Genomic DNA, 17084 nt, shown 5'->3' on the forward strand with positions numbered 1-17084 from the left:
ACTTTTAAACAGTTCTACACTTCTAGCTAATAAAGAAAAGGAGTTATTGAAAGGAAACTGTAAGAAGCAAATAAAGAGGCATTGTCACTTGACAGGTTACTTACATGCACAGAGGCCATTGGGATTAAGACAGCATGAAAAATGTACAGGGGTCATTGAAATATGGCTCATAATATATTAGTAAAATAAAAGTATAGGCACAAAATAAACTTCACCATGCATTAGTCTAAACACAAGGCAAATAAATCACGTTAAATGATAAGCATGTTTTATAAAAACTTGGCTCTGTCCTGTAAGTTGCTGTCATTGGCATGACCAGAAGAATAATTGAATATGCCTATGGTCTGGTGTTTAGAGAGAAAAGAAACCCACGGCACTTGGCCTTTATAAATTCAGGGTTGTATCCAATGCTTCTGTGCATAATTGGAAGTCCACTCACAGAGCACTAGATTCCACTCTTACTTTATAATTTTAAAATAAAATGTAGATGGAATAACCTGTACTTCAAATTAGCTGTAGATATTGATGGGCAAGAATGAGCCCCATGGCTAGAATTTCTAAAATAACTAGGATGAAAAGGAATTCAGAAATAGCAGAAATATGACAGAAGATAGGAAATACTGCCTATCCACTATCCACTATCAATACAGGGTTGAATTTCATGGTGTCCTTCCATTCAGGGAAGAGTTTGATCTTGAGGACTCTTTCCCCCCTTTTTTTGCAGGACAGAATGTCATTTTCCCCCTGAATGCCTAAATCCGCTTCACAGAGTTATAAGGATAATTCCCTCTCCTCTTCTGCCAGTGGAGGTCTCCACTATATCAAAGATGCTTCTGCAAAAGGAATGATTCCTTCCAATTGTGGAAGTGCACCATTGGATACAACTCAAAGGGAGGAGAAAAATAACCAGTTTGATTTTCGGAACTGATGCAGTTCTGATTTTAAAGAGCTTTCCTTTCCTTGTGAAGTATGCGTCTAGCCATCTGGTTTGTTTGGAGGACACCATTTATAAGTTGTATTTTTTAAAAAATTAAAAAACACATTACTAACAAGGCAGCAGCATGCCTCCCCATCAGTATTGAGAATGAGATGTTGCGCATGTGCAAAGGTTGAGTAATTGAAAGGAAAAGGTGGAACAATGGGGCGTGAAAGAATTAAGGGAGGAAGGGTTGCAGAGGTAGTTTTAGCAACTGGTCTATACACTACAGATTCCATAGCATTTTTTAAAAAAAACCCAAATATATTAAAAACACACAGATTGAGGGGTCCTGATAATCTCTATGGTAGCAGTGAAGCACAAAGAACTCTGGATTTATTTTGGGGGATTGGTGTCTTCCAACTGACACCCAGAAAGTTTCTGCCGCCAACCAGCAGTTTTAAATTCTCTTTGATAAGAGACTGTAGTAGGGACAGGACCACTCATTCACCCAAAGCACAAGAAACAGGCAAGAAGATAATGACACACAAATCAGGTATCCAAGTTATGTGATTCCATTTTTGCCAATGCATTTACTCGTTATTGCCTCAGATTTAAAATACATGTACAATTTAAAATACACCTACAATTTATTGTGATTCATCATCATCATAACAAATACTAGACTTCTCCTAGATTACATAAATTATGAATGGACCAATCCCCACCAAACCTAGAATATTAGGAGAACTGGGGCCATGATGTAGTTCAAATGAAGTACTGTTAAATCCCATTGATTTCAGTGGGCGAGTTAAGCACATGCTTAAATCTCTCTGCTGAAATCAATGGGACTTAACACCATTTACCTTGGATAGATTGTGCCTTTCCAGTTGGAAACATTTACTGTTTGAATTTTATTCTTGTTACCTTGAACACATTTGAGTTTTTCATAAGACTCTATGCAAGGAAATGCACCCCACCGGCAATATGAAGCAATTTCCAAATTGCCTGCCCATACTATGACAAATTCTACATTTTAATGAGCATTATAGCATGCTTTGGAACATGGTGATTTCTGCATTAGATGGTCCAAATTAAAATGCACTAATCCTAAGAACATTTAGAAGGAAGTCTCACTGAATTCCCTGCCTCTGATTGTATTGTAACAGTTTTTTCATGAGGCAGATTCATCTAGGTAATGGTCCATTTTGAAGTACATTATTGTGCTTTATATTGGTAACTAACACAGCAGAATAGTACAGAGTGGTGTGTGGGAAAATCCACTTCAGAAAAACATTCACAGTAGATTTCAATCTATCATTCAGGTGACACGAGTTTGCAGGCCATGGGGGAACTGCTTGTGGTCTCATATGAAGATTTGATGTTATACACAGGAGCTTATTACCACACACTGGAATATGTATGCAGACTATATTTTCACACTTTGACTATTTATATTAATCTTCAACTTTTTTTGTAAAAAACTTAATATTTTTAAAACGAACAAACGAACAGGCATAGTCCTAATTTTAGGAGCTTGGAGCAAAACACATAGAACAGAAATAATTATGCTAATAAAAATGAAAGGAACTTTTGCCTTTAATATACAAGCAAACCTTATGAATGTTTGCACTGTCCTTTTCTATTTGTCAGTGTAGCTACGTGCAGCTCGACTATAATAAAAAAATCCGTTCTGTAACACCAATGGATGCCCACTCACAATACATTGTATCTAATGCTTAGATACTATTTCCAACTGTGCATCGGACACCGAAGGACAAAGTGGGAGGTGTTTATGTTAGCATGAAAAGCAAGGGGGAAGGATTTACAGGAATTTTCATTGTTGCAATCATATAATATATTTTAGAGAATAGCCCCCTAATGTAGAGTCCAGGGGCGGGGGGGATATCAAAAGGTGTGCACAGTTCTGGTGAAATATTTCCAAATTTGGTGAGAACTTGGAACTGTCACATTCAAGATATTGAAACTCCCCATTTTCATTGCTCTTCTCCTCCCCTGCCCCAACAACAGCAACTGTACCTACGTTCCCCCAAATTCCCCACCCTTTCTTCTATAGCCCTTTCCCAAACTCCTTAAAAATAAAAATCCCTTCCTTCAACTATAGCAAAGGAATGAAAATAGACAACAAATTGTATATTTAAGCAAGTTCCAGAATTTGGAAGTGCCCTATAAGGCTTAATTGTCTGAGTGTCAGAGTACCACAACACATCGTCATCACAAATACAGCGCCCTCAGTCACATTAGACCGAAATGTCTTAACACAAAAACTTAAAATATAAACCACCCAAATGCAAACATACAGTAGATTAAAATATGCATAATTTTCAGTTCCATGGTAATGAAATCCATGATGTACCCAGTCTCTGTCTTTTTGATAATTCACTTTGAGACTTCCTCAGATGTGAGAAGTGTCAAATGTAATAAACTACACTAACTCTCAAGAGATATGCATAATGTTAAACTCGTTAAAACTGTTGTCTTTCTTAAGAGCACTGTATTTTCTTGGAAGTTCAACTGCATACTGCATATGCAAATTCTGTACAGCTGCAAAAACATTCTTGTACAACATCTCAGATTTCCTAACACTGTCTTCAAGATGCAGATCTTGCCCCAGATGCATTGGCACATTTTCCATATTCAACTTATGCTAACCATTGCTTTTCCCATATATTGTTTATTGACCAGTACTGTATCTGTTTAGTGCTTATGCTTTCTTACGCTTCGATATCTGGATTTTTTAAGGTAAATGTTTCCACTGAGAGACATTGGTGAAATTAAAATTTTACTTGATAATGAACAATGCAGCAATGTTAAATAAGGCTTTATGTGCATTATGTTTTTCTCACCTGCATTGTGCTTTGCTAAGTATTTGTCTTTGTATTGCTTCTTTTTCTTTCCAAACCAAGTACAGCTTGCCTGCTGCTCTTGTTTAGTCTTCTCCATAGCAATACAAGCCACTCGCCTTGTAGGTGAAGAGGAAAAAACTATCAGCTTGTTACCAAAGATTACTTTTTAAATGAAGCAATGTTAATATTTATCTTTAACATAATTCCCCCCACCCAATATTTTTTTAATTTTTTGCAGGACAGATTAAAATTCATTTTCCAGCTTTCGCACTGGAAGTTTTGATGACCCTTTCAAAGCACCAATTCCTTGTTTAGCACACCAGCAGCCACCATGGAGTCAAATGAGTTATTTAAAGATAGCTGCAGCTGCTGAGAGGAGCTAAGGCAGGGGCAAAGCAGCACTTTGACAGCTGTGGCTCTTTTTGTCTGTCACAGCACAGGGCATAGCATGGCAGAAGGTGCTCCAGTTCTCAAAGCCTCTCATCCTGCCATGGCTACTGACTGTCGTGATTGATGGCAGGAGGGAGCTCCTGGGACAACTCTCATGAATACAATCCTCCAATAGCGGGGTGATCTGTAAACCAAACTTAAATTACATGACCTTCATAGTCTAAACACGAAGGAAGGCCTTGATTTCATTCGCATTGCCAAAAGCTGGATGGACTGCTGCTTAATCCAGAGTGGTCCAGTTTGTTCCACCTGGTCATTTAGTGCAACATCAGCCACAATTTGGGTACAGAGTAGATCTCTGATCTCTACAGTGCTAGCCTTCCTTTTAGTAGATAACCAGGACAGACTATATTCACATATAGGGTAAGGCTGAGACTGAGATTTTATCTTCGAGACTTCCTAATTACAGACCTGGTCTTCAGGCTTGCTATTATCAAGCCTTTAGCAGGAACTTCATGGCTGCTATGACAATCATTTGCTGATGTGTTACAAACCCAGATAATGGCCTAAGATTATATGAAGCATTTCTGCTACTGAAGTCAAGCAAGTTTGATCTTGGAAGCTGCCTTGGTGGGGTGCTGACGAAGAACCATATATAAGTTGCTCTGAGCTCCTCAGAGGAAGACTAGGGTGTAAGTTTAATTAATTAGAAACACACACACAGGTACACTCCAGATTTAGTGTTCTGTAGCGTCCTAGATTTAGGTAGCAAGGGTATGAGGGTATTATCGTAATACATTTTGTCATGAATTGACCACAACCTTATGTAGGCCTGAGTAGTCTCAGTTCATGCTCTCTGCAGTACTTTTCCAGAAGCTGATGGATCCTTTGGCTTACAGAATTATTTGGAGGATTTATCCATTGGCACTAAAGGTCACTCTGGTGACAGAATGGTTGATATATGAAATCAAAAGTTGAATGTGGCTATGACGTTGTGGCAGCTAGGCATTCTCTTCTCACACTTTTGTAAGGTGCTACTCCTTGGTAACTGAATTGCCAAGGACCTTAAAGCAGCAGGGAAGGCAACTGAGTGCAAGCAGTGTAAGATTCAGGCCGAATCAAACTAAACACAACGCAGATATCATTTGAAGGTCATGCCATGGAAGTGAAACAAATGCCATGCCGTCTGGTGGAGCTCTTCTGCATAGGCAAGGGTTTCTTGCCTTCTCCGGTTGGTCATTTATGTGAACTAACTACAGTTTGTTATGGACTTGCTTTGCAAGGCATTTTGCAGAAAAACAACATTGCCTCCAATCTGATTTGGACACTGCAACTATATGAAAGTATCCAAACAGAGGCACTGAAAGTATCCTCTTATCACATTTGTCCGATGCCAACATGGTGCATGTAAAAATGTTAGCAACCATTTACACTAAGAGGAAGAGCAGATTGCTGAATGGGATTACCAGTACATTTTTTAATTAGAGAAAGCTGCTGCTGCCTCAGAAGACAGCAGTGATGAAAGCTCTCTGAAGGCTAGTGTATAAGCAGATAATTTATATAGCCATTATCTAGTGTCTAATCTCCCTATTATTTTAAAGGTGGGGGGGGGGGAGAATGGTTGCTGAATCACACATCTTTCCCCAAACAATTTCAGTTTGGTTTATTAGACCTGGCAGTCAATCTACCCAAGGAAGGGCAAATGCAACACCATCATCTATTATTTCCTAGATTTCTCAGAGGCTTTTTGCTTTTCTGTTGTTGTTGTTGGCGGCTTTTGTTCTGGTTGTTGTTTTGGTTCTCAGAGGATTTTGACATGTTTAACCATAAATTTCTCATGGACTGTCCACAGCATTTGTTCAAAATATCAATGAGAAAACGTCGTGGCAGCACTCATCTGCCTCTTCACTGAATTGTTGATAGAGATGATTATGGAAGGCATATTTTAGTTCATGGGGCATCATATCCAATGGAATGGGTGTTCACCTTGTTGTGAGACATGGTGAACACCCATTCCGTTGGAAACGATGCTCCACTCCCAAAACTACACTTCAGGTAAGACCAATTGTTCGTTTCTTTGTCACAAAGAGACTGCCTGAATAAGTTCCACAGGGACTGATCTTATCACTGCAGTGCTATCACTACTTACCTCTCCCATGAGTAGTCTCAGGGTATATGCGCATGTTCTTGCTATAACAGTGTATGTGTGTTTTGAGCGCTAGACTGAATGACCAATCTAATTGACTAAATCCAACACCTTTTTTTTGCCAGAAAAAGGGAACAAATGTTTCAAATAGTAGGCACATTTTGACACACCAATTTATTTTAAAATACAGACATATTAATTTTATAAAATTCCAAACATACCATTCCTGAAGCTCAGGAGAAGGAATGAGGCCTGCAGTTCCATTTTTTGAATTCTCCAGTTTACCCTGCCACCAATTGTGATCATCTTTGCTAATTATCTGAATAATATCACCAACTCTAAATCTGATACCAGCTTCTTTGCAGGGAATGAGGTCATCCTTTGCTGGGTCATATTCAAATTGTGCTCTTACATATATCTATAAAACAGGAGTTTGTGAAGACAATGTGATGTTAATATGGTTAGAACTGATAGGTGAAATGTTACTCTATAATCTAACTATCACATGCTGTTTGCATCCAGGCTTAGGAAGATACCAGTATTAGACATAAGAATGATGGCTGAAAACAAAACAGAAAAAGCTGGAAAGAACTGTGGTGATGATTTTGATGAAGCCTTTAACTGGAGTACTTTAACATTCCATTGAAACTTTGAAATTCTACTTCACCTCTTTGTCTGTTTGCATTAAAAGATTGTTACTAGTTACTCAAAATATGAAATAGAAATATGTATAACTTAATGGACATTACCTTAACTAAGAAAAACTTTAATTCAGAAGATGAAGAATATTAATGTACATAGTGCATCTTTACTATGTGCTGAACACAAGCTATATTACTAGGGGCATATCTATAGGCAGCTTCCTTTGCTCTAAATCTTTCATTTCTATAAAGCCCTGTTTCAACGATTCCTTGTCTGGGCTCCCCAATAACTTCTTCAACATCATCTCAAGTCCTGTCTTAATTCTCAGTTCTCCCTCATACACCTCCAGCCTTTGGAAGTCATGATAGCTGTAGACGAGAAGGACAGAGTCATAGAAGGAATGCCTAATTTTGCTGTCAGATGGCCAGGGGTTTACTGAGAGGAGGAAAATATCTAGCCCTTAGATTCAACATGTATCGTATTAAATATATACTAATTTAAAATCTGGAATTCTTGGTTGTATTTTCCCAAGTCTTGGAAATTATTATTTTTTATAAAGATGCTACTGTTTTTGAAATTGATGAGTTAGTTTGAAATAATTTGTTGCTCAAGTGATGTTATGGAATGAATTGCAAGCAGAAAATACAGGATGCAAAGAAATTTTTTGAGAAGCATTATCACTAAAAACATTAAGAGCAACCATTTAAGGAAAAAAATACAGAAGTAGGACACCTGCTAGACAGGCAGTTGGACCTTTGGAAGACAGGAAAGTTAAAGATGCATTATCAGGAAGAAAAGGAAATTGTGAAGAAGCTGAATGAATTCTTTCCATCTGATTTCACTGCGGAAGATGTAGAACAGATCCCTGTAGCTGAACTAACTGTCTCAGAAAGGGAATTTGAGGAACTGTGCCAAACCATGATGACAAGAGATGAAATTCTGGGTCTTATTGACAAATTAGAAACAGACAAATCACAGGATCCAGGTGATATCCATTTTAGGAGTTCGGGTGGTGCTGTGGTCTAAACCACTGAGCCTAATGCTTGCCAATCAGAAGGTCGGCAGTTCGAATCCCTGTGATGGGGTGAGCTCCCGTTGCTCGGTCCCAGCTCCTGCCAACCTAGCAGTTCGAAAGCACGTCAAAGTGCAAGTAGATAAATAGGTACCGCTCTGGCGGGAAGGTAAACAGCATTTCCATGCACTGCTCTGGTTCACCAGAAGCAGCTTAGTCATGCTGGCCACATGACCTGGAAGCTGTCTGCAGACAAATGCTAGCTCCCTCGGCCTATAGAGGAAGATGAGCGCAGCAACCTCAGAGTTGTCTGTGACTGGACCTAACGGTCAGGGGTACCTTTACCTTTAAAGAACTCAAACATGAAATAGCTGATCTAACAAAGATCTGTTAACATCTCCAAGATCAGCCTCTGTACTTGGAAAGGACCAATATTGCTTCTGCAAGGGTAAAGGTAAAGGGACCCCTGACTATTAGGTCCAGTCGTGACCAACTCTGGGGTTGCGGTGCTCATCTCGCATTATTGGCTGAGCGAGCCGACGTACAGCTTCTGGGTCATGTGGCCAGCATGACTTAGCCGCTTCTGGCGAACCAGAGCAGCACACAGAAACGGCGTTTACCTTCCCGCTTGAAGCAGTACCTATTTATCTACTTGCACTTTGACGTGCTTTTGAACTGCTAGGTTGGCAGGAGCAGGGACCGGGCAACGGGAGCTCACCCTGTCGCGGGGATTCGAACCACCGACCTTCTGATCGGCAAGCCCTAGGCTCTGTGGTTTAACCCACAGCGCCACCTGCGTCCTGCAATAGTTATTTGAGAGGCTATATTGCAAACTTGGACTTTCAAAAAACTTTTTGATGGAATTTCTCATTAACGGAATCTGAGTACTTTTAGCAGTCAGTCATGATCTTTTAAGGGATCAGTAAGTCAAGTCAAGCAGGAAGAAGAGAGTTGGGGGGGGGAGACAGTTCTCACAATGACAGGATGTGAGGTCCCCCAATACTGGGACCAGTGCTTGTTTTAACTTAGTCATGATGTAGTGTTACAGGTGATTAGCAAAGTGGCCAAGTTCATTCAGGGCGGTAAGAACAGTAAGGTGCTCTAAACAGATATCTATTCAAACTGGGTGAATGAGCATTAAAATGGAAAATGAAGCTGAGGGTAAGCAATTGTAAAGTGAAGCACACTGAGACAAAAAAATATGATGACACACAATTGCTTCTTTGCAATATCTGAATCAGGCTCTAGATTGGTGTTTGAATGCTGTGAGTGGGCTGCATGAGGGCACATAAACAGAGTTCAAATCCTATGTCTATTCCTGGACTGAGATAGCTTGGCCACTGTGGGTATGGTCCTGGTACCCAGAAGACTGGAATACTACAGGGTGCTCTATGTGGGGCTGCCCTTGAGCTTAGTCTGGAATCTGCAGATGTTGCAGAATATAGATGCTAGGTTGCTGCCCGGGACACCCTGTTTACACCACATAAACCTTTGCCACAGTACTGCACTGGCTGCCAATATGCTATTGGGATCGGTTCAAGGTTTTGCTTTTAACATGTAATGTCCTAAACAACTTGCCTCACCCCATATATCCTGGCTAAGAGTATCGCATGCCCCAGAGGTGTGATTGGTATGCAGTAGAAACTAGGCTTTAAGTGTTGCAGCTGCCCTTTGGAATCAGTTACCATTTGAAATCAGACAAACACCTAGCTGTTTTTATATTTAACTAAAGGGAGTTTTGTTTGAAAAGGCTTTTCATGAAATGTGACCCAGCCATTTTGTGCAACAATAACTGTAACTACAGAACTGGTTTTATTGTCCTTTGTTCATGGTGCTTGTAATACTTTATATTATTTTATTGTATACCACTTCAGTTACTTTTTGTTGTGAAGTAGTTTATAAATCTGCAAGCAAGCAAGCAAGCAAGCAAGCAAGCAAATAAATAAATAAATAAATAAATAAATAAATAAAAGTAAATAAATTCTAAAGGTATTACCAAATATTATCAGGATACCTGAGTAATAATCATAAATAAAAATTTCCAGCTTGTAAGAACTGTCCCTTAATCACCCCCTCCTCAGCATAATGAAACTTAAGAAAATTCAGTATTTATTAAGACCAAAATACTCAAGAATGCACAACTCCTACCACGCATGAAAAACTGTTATGTATAGTAAATGCCTAAATATTAGTTTCCGGGCAGCAAACGACAACCATGAAGATGCAATGAAAACAAAACATTAGAAGAATGATGGCATCAACACATCACATGGTCCTGAATCTAGCTACTATTAGAAATTATAATAATAAAAGTTGTAATAAAAAATTACAACTAGATTTCAGGTCACAGGAAACTACGGTGAATCAGCTAGGTAAGTGAAACACAAAATGGGAAAAGTTTTTAAAGTGAGCACACCATGGAATACCACATTTGAGATGGTAAGGAGCAATTGCTACAAACTAAAGGAGCTAAATTAGGAAAGCTTCCATGTAGAATAGCTATTCACCTGTCGTCCTTTTGGTTGTGTTGTTGATGGCAAGTCCTGCAGAACAAAGCCAACCCAGGAAAAGAAAACTTCATTTTACTTTGAAAGCAGTCAACAGTATCAAAGCAAATAGTTAATTTGCAAGTATTAACAACAAATTTATTTTCAGAAATAATCATTTATTAGGAAAAAATGTCAAACCCAGGCTGTTTAGCAGCAAGCTGAAGAAAGCAGGTAAAAATTAAGCAGACAGAAAATGTGCTTTCAATAAGAATTCATCATCTTCAACACAAAAGCACCTGTAAGCAAAGGAGGAGCCTTAACGTTCTAATTATATTCCTAATGGGACAATTATATAAATAAATTGTTTTTACAATTTGAAAGCTACTGTGTATCCAGCTGTTATGTCTAAATAGATTTCTAATTCATATAAATTTTAGTGTTTATACTTAAACCAATTTATTCCTGTAGCTAATTACAACTGCAGTATTTTAAACAACATATAGAACCGTCTATATTGATGTTAACTGAAAGTTCGCAGAAACAGATACCATTTCTCAACTTATAGTACATGTGTTAACAGCACAATTATCCAAGTATTTCTGAAGGAAGGATCTGTCTACAGGTGCTTTCTAGTGTTTTACCATATATGTTCAGAGAAAAACAAATGATAAAAAATAGCGGTGTCTGCCATTACGTTTAACAGTACCTTTTTTTCCTGAACATATGACTAAAAAGAAAGTACTTTGTGTTAAAGATGTGATGTTAATAGCTTGGGCTTATAAATGCAGTTTAAAGCCAGTTCCTTTTGCTTTTCATATCCAGGCAAGGCTCATATTTCACAAAAATATGTGCACATACCACAACAGCAGAGGACACACCAATTCCTTAACTGAGATAGCGGAAACCAATACTGCAATCTACAGAGCTTTAAAAATAAAAAAATGTCCAGGTCTTAAAAAAACCAAAACCCTCCAAATACCTGCTGTGCAAATGTTTTGCTTCAAAAGACCACTTCAAAAGTTGAAAATAGAAATTAGCCTTTTTGCTTAGTTTTGAGCAAGTCAGGATGAGGGTAATGATAAGCATATTTCAGGGATGAGTGAAATTCTACATTACAGTTGAATGTAACTCATTAAAGGGATTCTAATGAGAAGATTATGTTGTTGCGTAAACCCTTGAATGAGAGCAAATGGGGAACTAGACTTCTAAGTATTCTTGATTTTATCAGCAGAAGACAATTTTCTACTGAACATGTAATCATAACAGGAATGGTAGATGAGCACCAACAAGATCTGAATACTCTCTGTCTAGAAGTCTTACCGAAACAGAATTGTTAATGCTGCTATGGCCATTAGCTGGGGACTGTCTGGATGTAGAGGGGGAATCTCTCTGAAATAAGACACAAGGTTCATTATCACACAACACTACTGCAGAACATAGATATATTCATGTCAACAGTTATATCCACAGGCTCGTGACCAATTATTTTGCCTTTTATTTTCCAGTTTGCTTTCCACATCACACAAAGCCAAACCACAGCTTTGTGCAAACTCTGGAAGAGAACCAAGTGGCCGCTTTGCTTCTCCCCAGGTGGTCCTGATGCTATATTGTACTAAGCCATAGTTTGGCTCTGTGTGTTGTTTAAACCTAGTTGCAGTTTAGCTCTCTCTAGACTAATGTTCAGTTTTATCCAAGGTTTTTTTCCTATGGTTTACAGTTTGAGGTTTGTCTGGGAGAGTGAAACCATGCATCCAGATTCAGATGACACACTGAATCAAGCTACGGCTTATCTCAGCAAAACGACAGGGCAGGAGCAAAATTATTACCCTCTCCTCTTCTGAAGTTCATGCTAAACCAGGGATTGGCTTAGCATGATGTGGAAACCAGGAGTCTCGAGTGTTTTCATACTTTTTAAATTCACAATCTAAATTAATGTCTAGTTTTTATAACTTGAAATGTAAGTGGGAAATACTAAATATACATATATATGTACATACATACATGTGTGTGTGTGTGTAACTTGGAATGGCATCTTTCATAGTATTTTGAAATCTTGGGACATAATTGAATAGAAAACTTGCTATTATCTTTCTGGTGTATATGGGGAGGCTTTCCTCCTATAATAATCTGTAAATTCTGTTGGGCTTTTCATAGTCTGTAGTTCATCTGGAGGGCAACATGAAGAAACATAGCTTGCTTAAAAACAAATGGAATAGTATGATATTGTTAATAATAATAATAATAATAATAATAATAATAATAATAATAATAATATGCCACCAATCGGGCTGAGTTTCCCCAACCACTCTTTAGAAGACGTATCTTTACACTTCTGATGTGGCATATAATACATGACAAAGTTGTCATAAAAGAAAGCTCATCTTCTTTTGAATATTTCTGCAGTAAACAAATCACTTACGTTATAGAAAAAAAGGACTGAGGCAAAAATACAGGACTCTATATTTTAGGATGAGAATATTCAGTTGGATTTAATAATTTCCCCAACAATAAGTAAAATATGTCTAACACCATATTAGATTGCAACGGGTCAATAGCTTCTTGTGTTACAAAACAACAGATGACATGAATGGCGTCCTCATACATTTCAACTTACAAAGTTGTGCCTGCATTGGTATCTATCTGAGAATACTAATGCATACTAATACACACAACAGGGGCAGCTGCATATTTTCCTCAAAAGAGCTCACCCATCTATTGATATGAGAAGGAGTAGCTTCAGTCAAGAAGTGCTATCAATGAGGAGATGCAGCAGTCTTTATTGTTGTAGGTCCCATATTTAGTATTCTTTGCCTAGGGAAGTCTGCCTAATCAATCATTTGCCTTCTAGGAAATATTGTAAGATCATCCTTTTAGGAAAAACGTTCGGACTCTATGATTTTCAAAATAAAGTTGTATCCAATGCTAGTCCTGCTCAGAGTAGACCCACTGAAGTTAATGAACATGATTACTTTGGGTCATTAATTTCAACAGTGCTACTTTGATTTTAATAGCCTTTTTAAAATACATATACTTGCAGGTCCTGCTTACCAAGCACAATACTTTCTGTGAAAATCATTCGTCAGGCGAGTGTTCACATAATGAGTTCATGATTTCCATTATTTCTGATAGAAATACTTCTAATTTGGGATTTTCCCAATTTCTCCCCCACCCTTTTCAATTTTTTCTTCCTGAAATGTCTGCAGCCAATCAGCAAAAGAGAGACAAAGGGAAAACTGATTTCTCTGATCCCTCCTACTCACTGATTCATCTGATCTTGCACCCTCAATCCCTTCATGGTTTCTGCCTAAACATAGCTGCTACCAACCAGCAAAGCAGAAGCAAGCAAGGAAATAAGGAAGTGGGCAAACTCTGGATGTTTGGATATGTGAATCTGTGGTGTTTATAGTGAGTTTTGGGCACAATTCTTTACTTGTGGATAGGTGAATTTTGCATAGGGAGTGGGCCGATAGCGGGATTTGCACATATAATTTCCCTCATTGACGATACTTTTTTCATATCTCACTCTCAGCTTGCATTATCAGACAAGCGAGGATCTTCAACAAAATACTGCTTTGTTCCTTCAGGTTCTAAAACTAATCCTCCAGCTCAGAATTCCAGGCAGCCTGAAACAGGAGCCCTGCGGCACTATTTTGGACTTGCTGTGGAAGTTGACATGGAAAAAAAAGAGTGTACTGTTATTTATTTCCATGTCCCTGAAACCTTAACCTTCTGTGCTATACTGTGCTGAAGAGCTCAAGTTTGGGGCTGGAATGCCAACACTAATTTTGAATGATGTGCTGCTATATATCGCAATATCGGGTGCCTACTGTTACCCCAGCTGGATTATCCTTTCTCCCATCACAATACAATACCATTTATCACCAAGGAGAAAGAGAGGGAGAGAAGGGAGACAATTTCAAGCGCCTGCCCTTGAACTACTAGCTCTTCCCTCCCTAAAGGTAAAGGACCCTTGACAGTTAAGTCCAGTCACGAACTACTCTGGCCGAGGCAGCAGATGTTTGTCCACAGACAGTTTTTCCGGGTCACGTGGCCAGCATGACTAAGCTACTGCTGGTGAAACCAGAGCAGCGCACAGAAACACCGCTTAGCTTCCTGTCGGAGTGGTACCTATTTATTTACTTGCACTTTTGGGTGTGCTCACCCCTAAAACAGTTTTTCTGCCTGGGGAATTTAAAACATGTTTACTCCCATTTTGGACTCTGCAGTGGAGGAGATGCTTGAGCAATTAGGAGCAGAGTTGTGCAAAATGTGAAGTGTCCTCCATAATAGTTCTTAGCCCTCTAGCAAACAAAAGTGTGTGGGAGATTTCCTTTCATAGAAATGAACTACCCTCAGATTAGGGGGCAACAGATTTGCAGTAGCAATCAGGAATGCATTTATACCTCAATAATGTGTTTACACAATGCAAGTAGATAAATAGGAACCGCTACAGGAAGGACAGATCGTGAAGCTGAGGCTCCAATACTTTGGCCACCTCATGAGAAGAGAAGAATCCTTGGAAAAGACCCTGATGTTGGGAAAGATTGAAGGCACTAGGAGAAGGGGACGACAGAGGACAAGATGGTTGGACAGTGTTCTCGAAGCTACGAACATGAGTTTGACCAAACTGCGGGAGGCAGTGCAAGACAGGAGTGCCTGGTGTGCTATGGTCCATGGGGTCACGAAGAGTCGGACACGACTAAACGACTAAACACACACACACACACACAGCGAGAAGGTAAACAGTGTTTCCGTGTGCTGCTCTGGTTCGCCAGAAGTGGCTTTGTCATGCTGGCCACATGACCTGGAAGCTATACGTCGGCTCCCTCGGCCAATAATGCGAGATGAGCGCGCAACCCCAGAGTTGGTCATGACTGGACCTAATGGTCAGGGGTCCCTTTACCTTTACCTTTAATGTGTTTACACATTAATGTTTTACAATAAATGTTAAGTGCAAACAGCCAGTAATGAAGTCTTCATGACTCCTTTGGTTTTACCTTCTTTTTTAAAAAACAACACTAGTTCAGTAACAGATTTTGCTATTTTACTAAAGGCTGTATATTCTCCTGTAGCCAACCATACAATTTGTTTATAATGTTCCTTTGATTTGTTATGCTTTATGCCTTTGTATCTGTTTTCTTACCAAAGGCCAACTCAAAATTTGAACACAGTTTAAAAAGCAAGGTGTTCCTAACATAGCTACTACTATATTCTGAACACCTAAAATTACAAACCAACTTGCAGAACCCAATGGAGGAAACATGGATTTGACTTCTACACAATTCCCAATGTTCAGCTATAAATAATGAAATCAAATTTCCATTTATCCATTGAATTTTCACTTCATGCCAGGTTTTCATATGAAGGTGAAACTCACATTGCTATTCTCCAGCTAAATTTCCTTCCTCTGTATATATTGCCTCATTTTCAGATAATAACTTTTGCTACTTGCAGAAAGGGGAACACATGGACCTTTTAGGAACAAGCCTCTCAAGCAATGCCTCACAAACTAAAAGGTGTGTTCTACCTTTCAGCATTAAGGGGGGTGTCATGTTGGTCACCAGCTCTGGGCAATATACTCTGATGTATTATGTTTTAGTCAAACAGTCTATGCATTCCTTAAATGTGCACTTAATGGACGAGGAGTCTCAAAGTTAAGGGATGTTATATAATACTGGTTTGTAGGGCATGCTGAGACCATAGTTTGTTAATTCAGATGCAATGGCAAATTAAGGTTGACCTCAAACCAGAAGGAAGTAGTGAATCACTATGTTCACATAATGCCAACCCATGGTTTGCCATTAGGTCCGAACCATTCTAAAAAATATACTCAAAGCAACACATTTTTGGGGATGAAATTTCAACATCACATTTGAATTCTAACTATTAGCCTATCTTACAGCAACTAGGAGGAGGATATGTGTTAGTTCTGTTCCATGTTGAGTTTTGCTCAAGAGCTAGAGGCACAATGTGTCAGAGACTGCATTACAGTATAAGAAACTGGACATAACTAAAATACCAGCTGCAGCATAAAAATTCTAGTAGATCATAATAAGCTTGTGGAAAGTCCTACAAAAAAACTTGTACAAATGGAGAAACTCATCTGGATCTGGGGATTATTTTCTCACACAATGCTTTTCTGATAAGTCAGAAACAGCCCTTCCATGCATGGAAGAAGCTTTCCACCAACTGATGTTACCTTTGGTTCCTACCCAAAGCCTATATTTCAGGGTTTCAAAAATTTCCTGGTGCTTTTTTTAAAAAATGCAAAGCTTCTCCAAAGAGCTCAAACATACATTTCAAGAACTTGTGTTTTCAAATTTTGAAAACTGAGCTTTTTCTAGATGCTAGAAGTTGAGGTTTTTTTTAAATAAAAATTGAGGATAGACTACTAAAAAGAACAGCAAGTAAAAAGTAAAATGAGAAGAAACACAATAACAGATCAAGTTTTACTTCTGTGGATCAAAAAGTTCCAATTGTATTATTTTAATGTAAAGCTATGTTCTCTTTTTATTTTATTTTCTAAGAGGAGGAGAGCTTTGACCAAGGCAGCATCTAACCCCCCCCTTAAAATTCAAAGTGATTATCAAAGTCTAAAGTACATCCTGAGAGTTCTAGAAAA

General features: G+C 38.7%; 1 protein-coding gene across 5 annotated transcripts in view; it reads right to left on the reverse strand.

Annotated features, from left to right (window-relative positions):
- CASK (calcium/calmodulin dependent serine protein kinase) overlaps nucleotides 1-17084 on the reverse strand; it is a 121964-nt gene that overhangs the window by 10743 nt on the left and 94137 nt on the right. For 2 of the 5 annotated variants that reach the window (XM_035116662.3, XM_035116663.3), the window contains 4 exons: nucleotides 11783-11851; nucleotides 10481-10516; nucleotides 6541-6737; nucleotides 3784-3899 (listed from right to left, as the gene is read on the reverse strand). In XM_035116662.3, the coding sequence (XP_034972553.1) occupies nucleotides 3784-3899; nucleotides 6541-6737; nucleotides 10481-10516; nucleotides 11783-11851 (418 nt within the window). The remainder of the gene's footprint in view (nucleotides 1-3783; nucleotides 3900-6540; nucleotides 6738-10480; nucleotides 10517-11782; nucleotides 11852-17084) is intronic. The other 3 variants (XM_035116665.3, XM_035116664.3, XM_035116666.3) reach the window with 3 other exon arrangements.

This window comes from Zootoca vivipara, chromosome 4, assembly GCF_965207765.1.
Source record: "Zootoca vivipara chromosome 4, rZooViv2.hap1.1, whole genome shotgun sequence".
Taxonomy (NCBI): domain Eukaryota; kingdom Metazoa; phylum Chordata; class Lepidosauria; order Squamata; family Lacertidae; genus Zootoca; species Zootoca vivipara.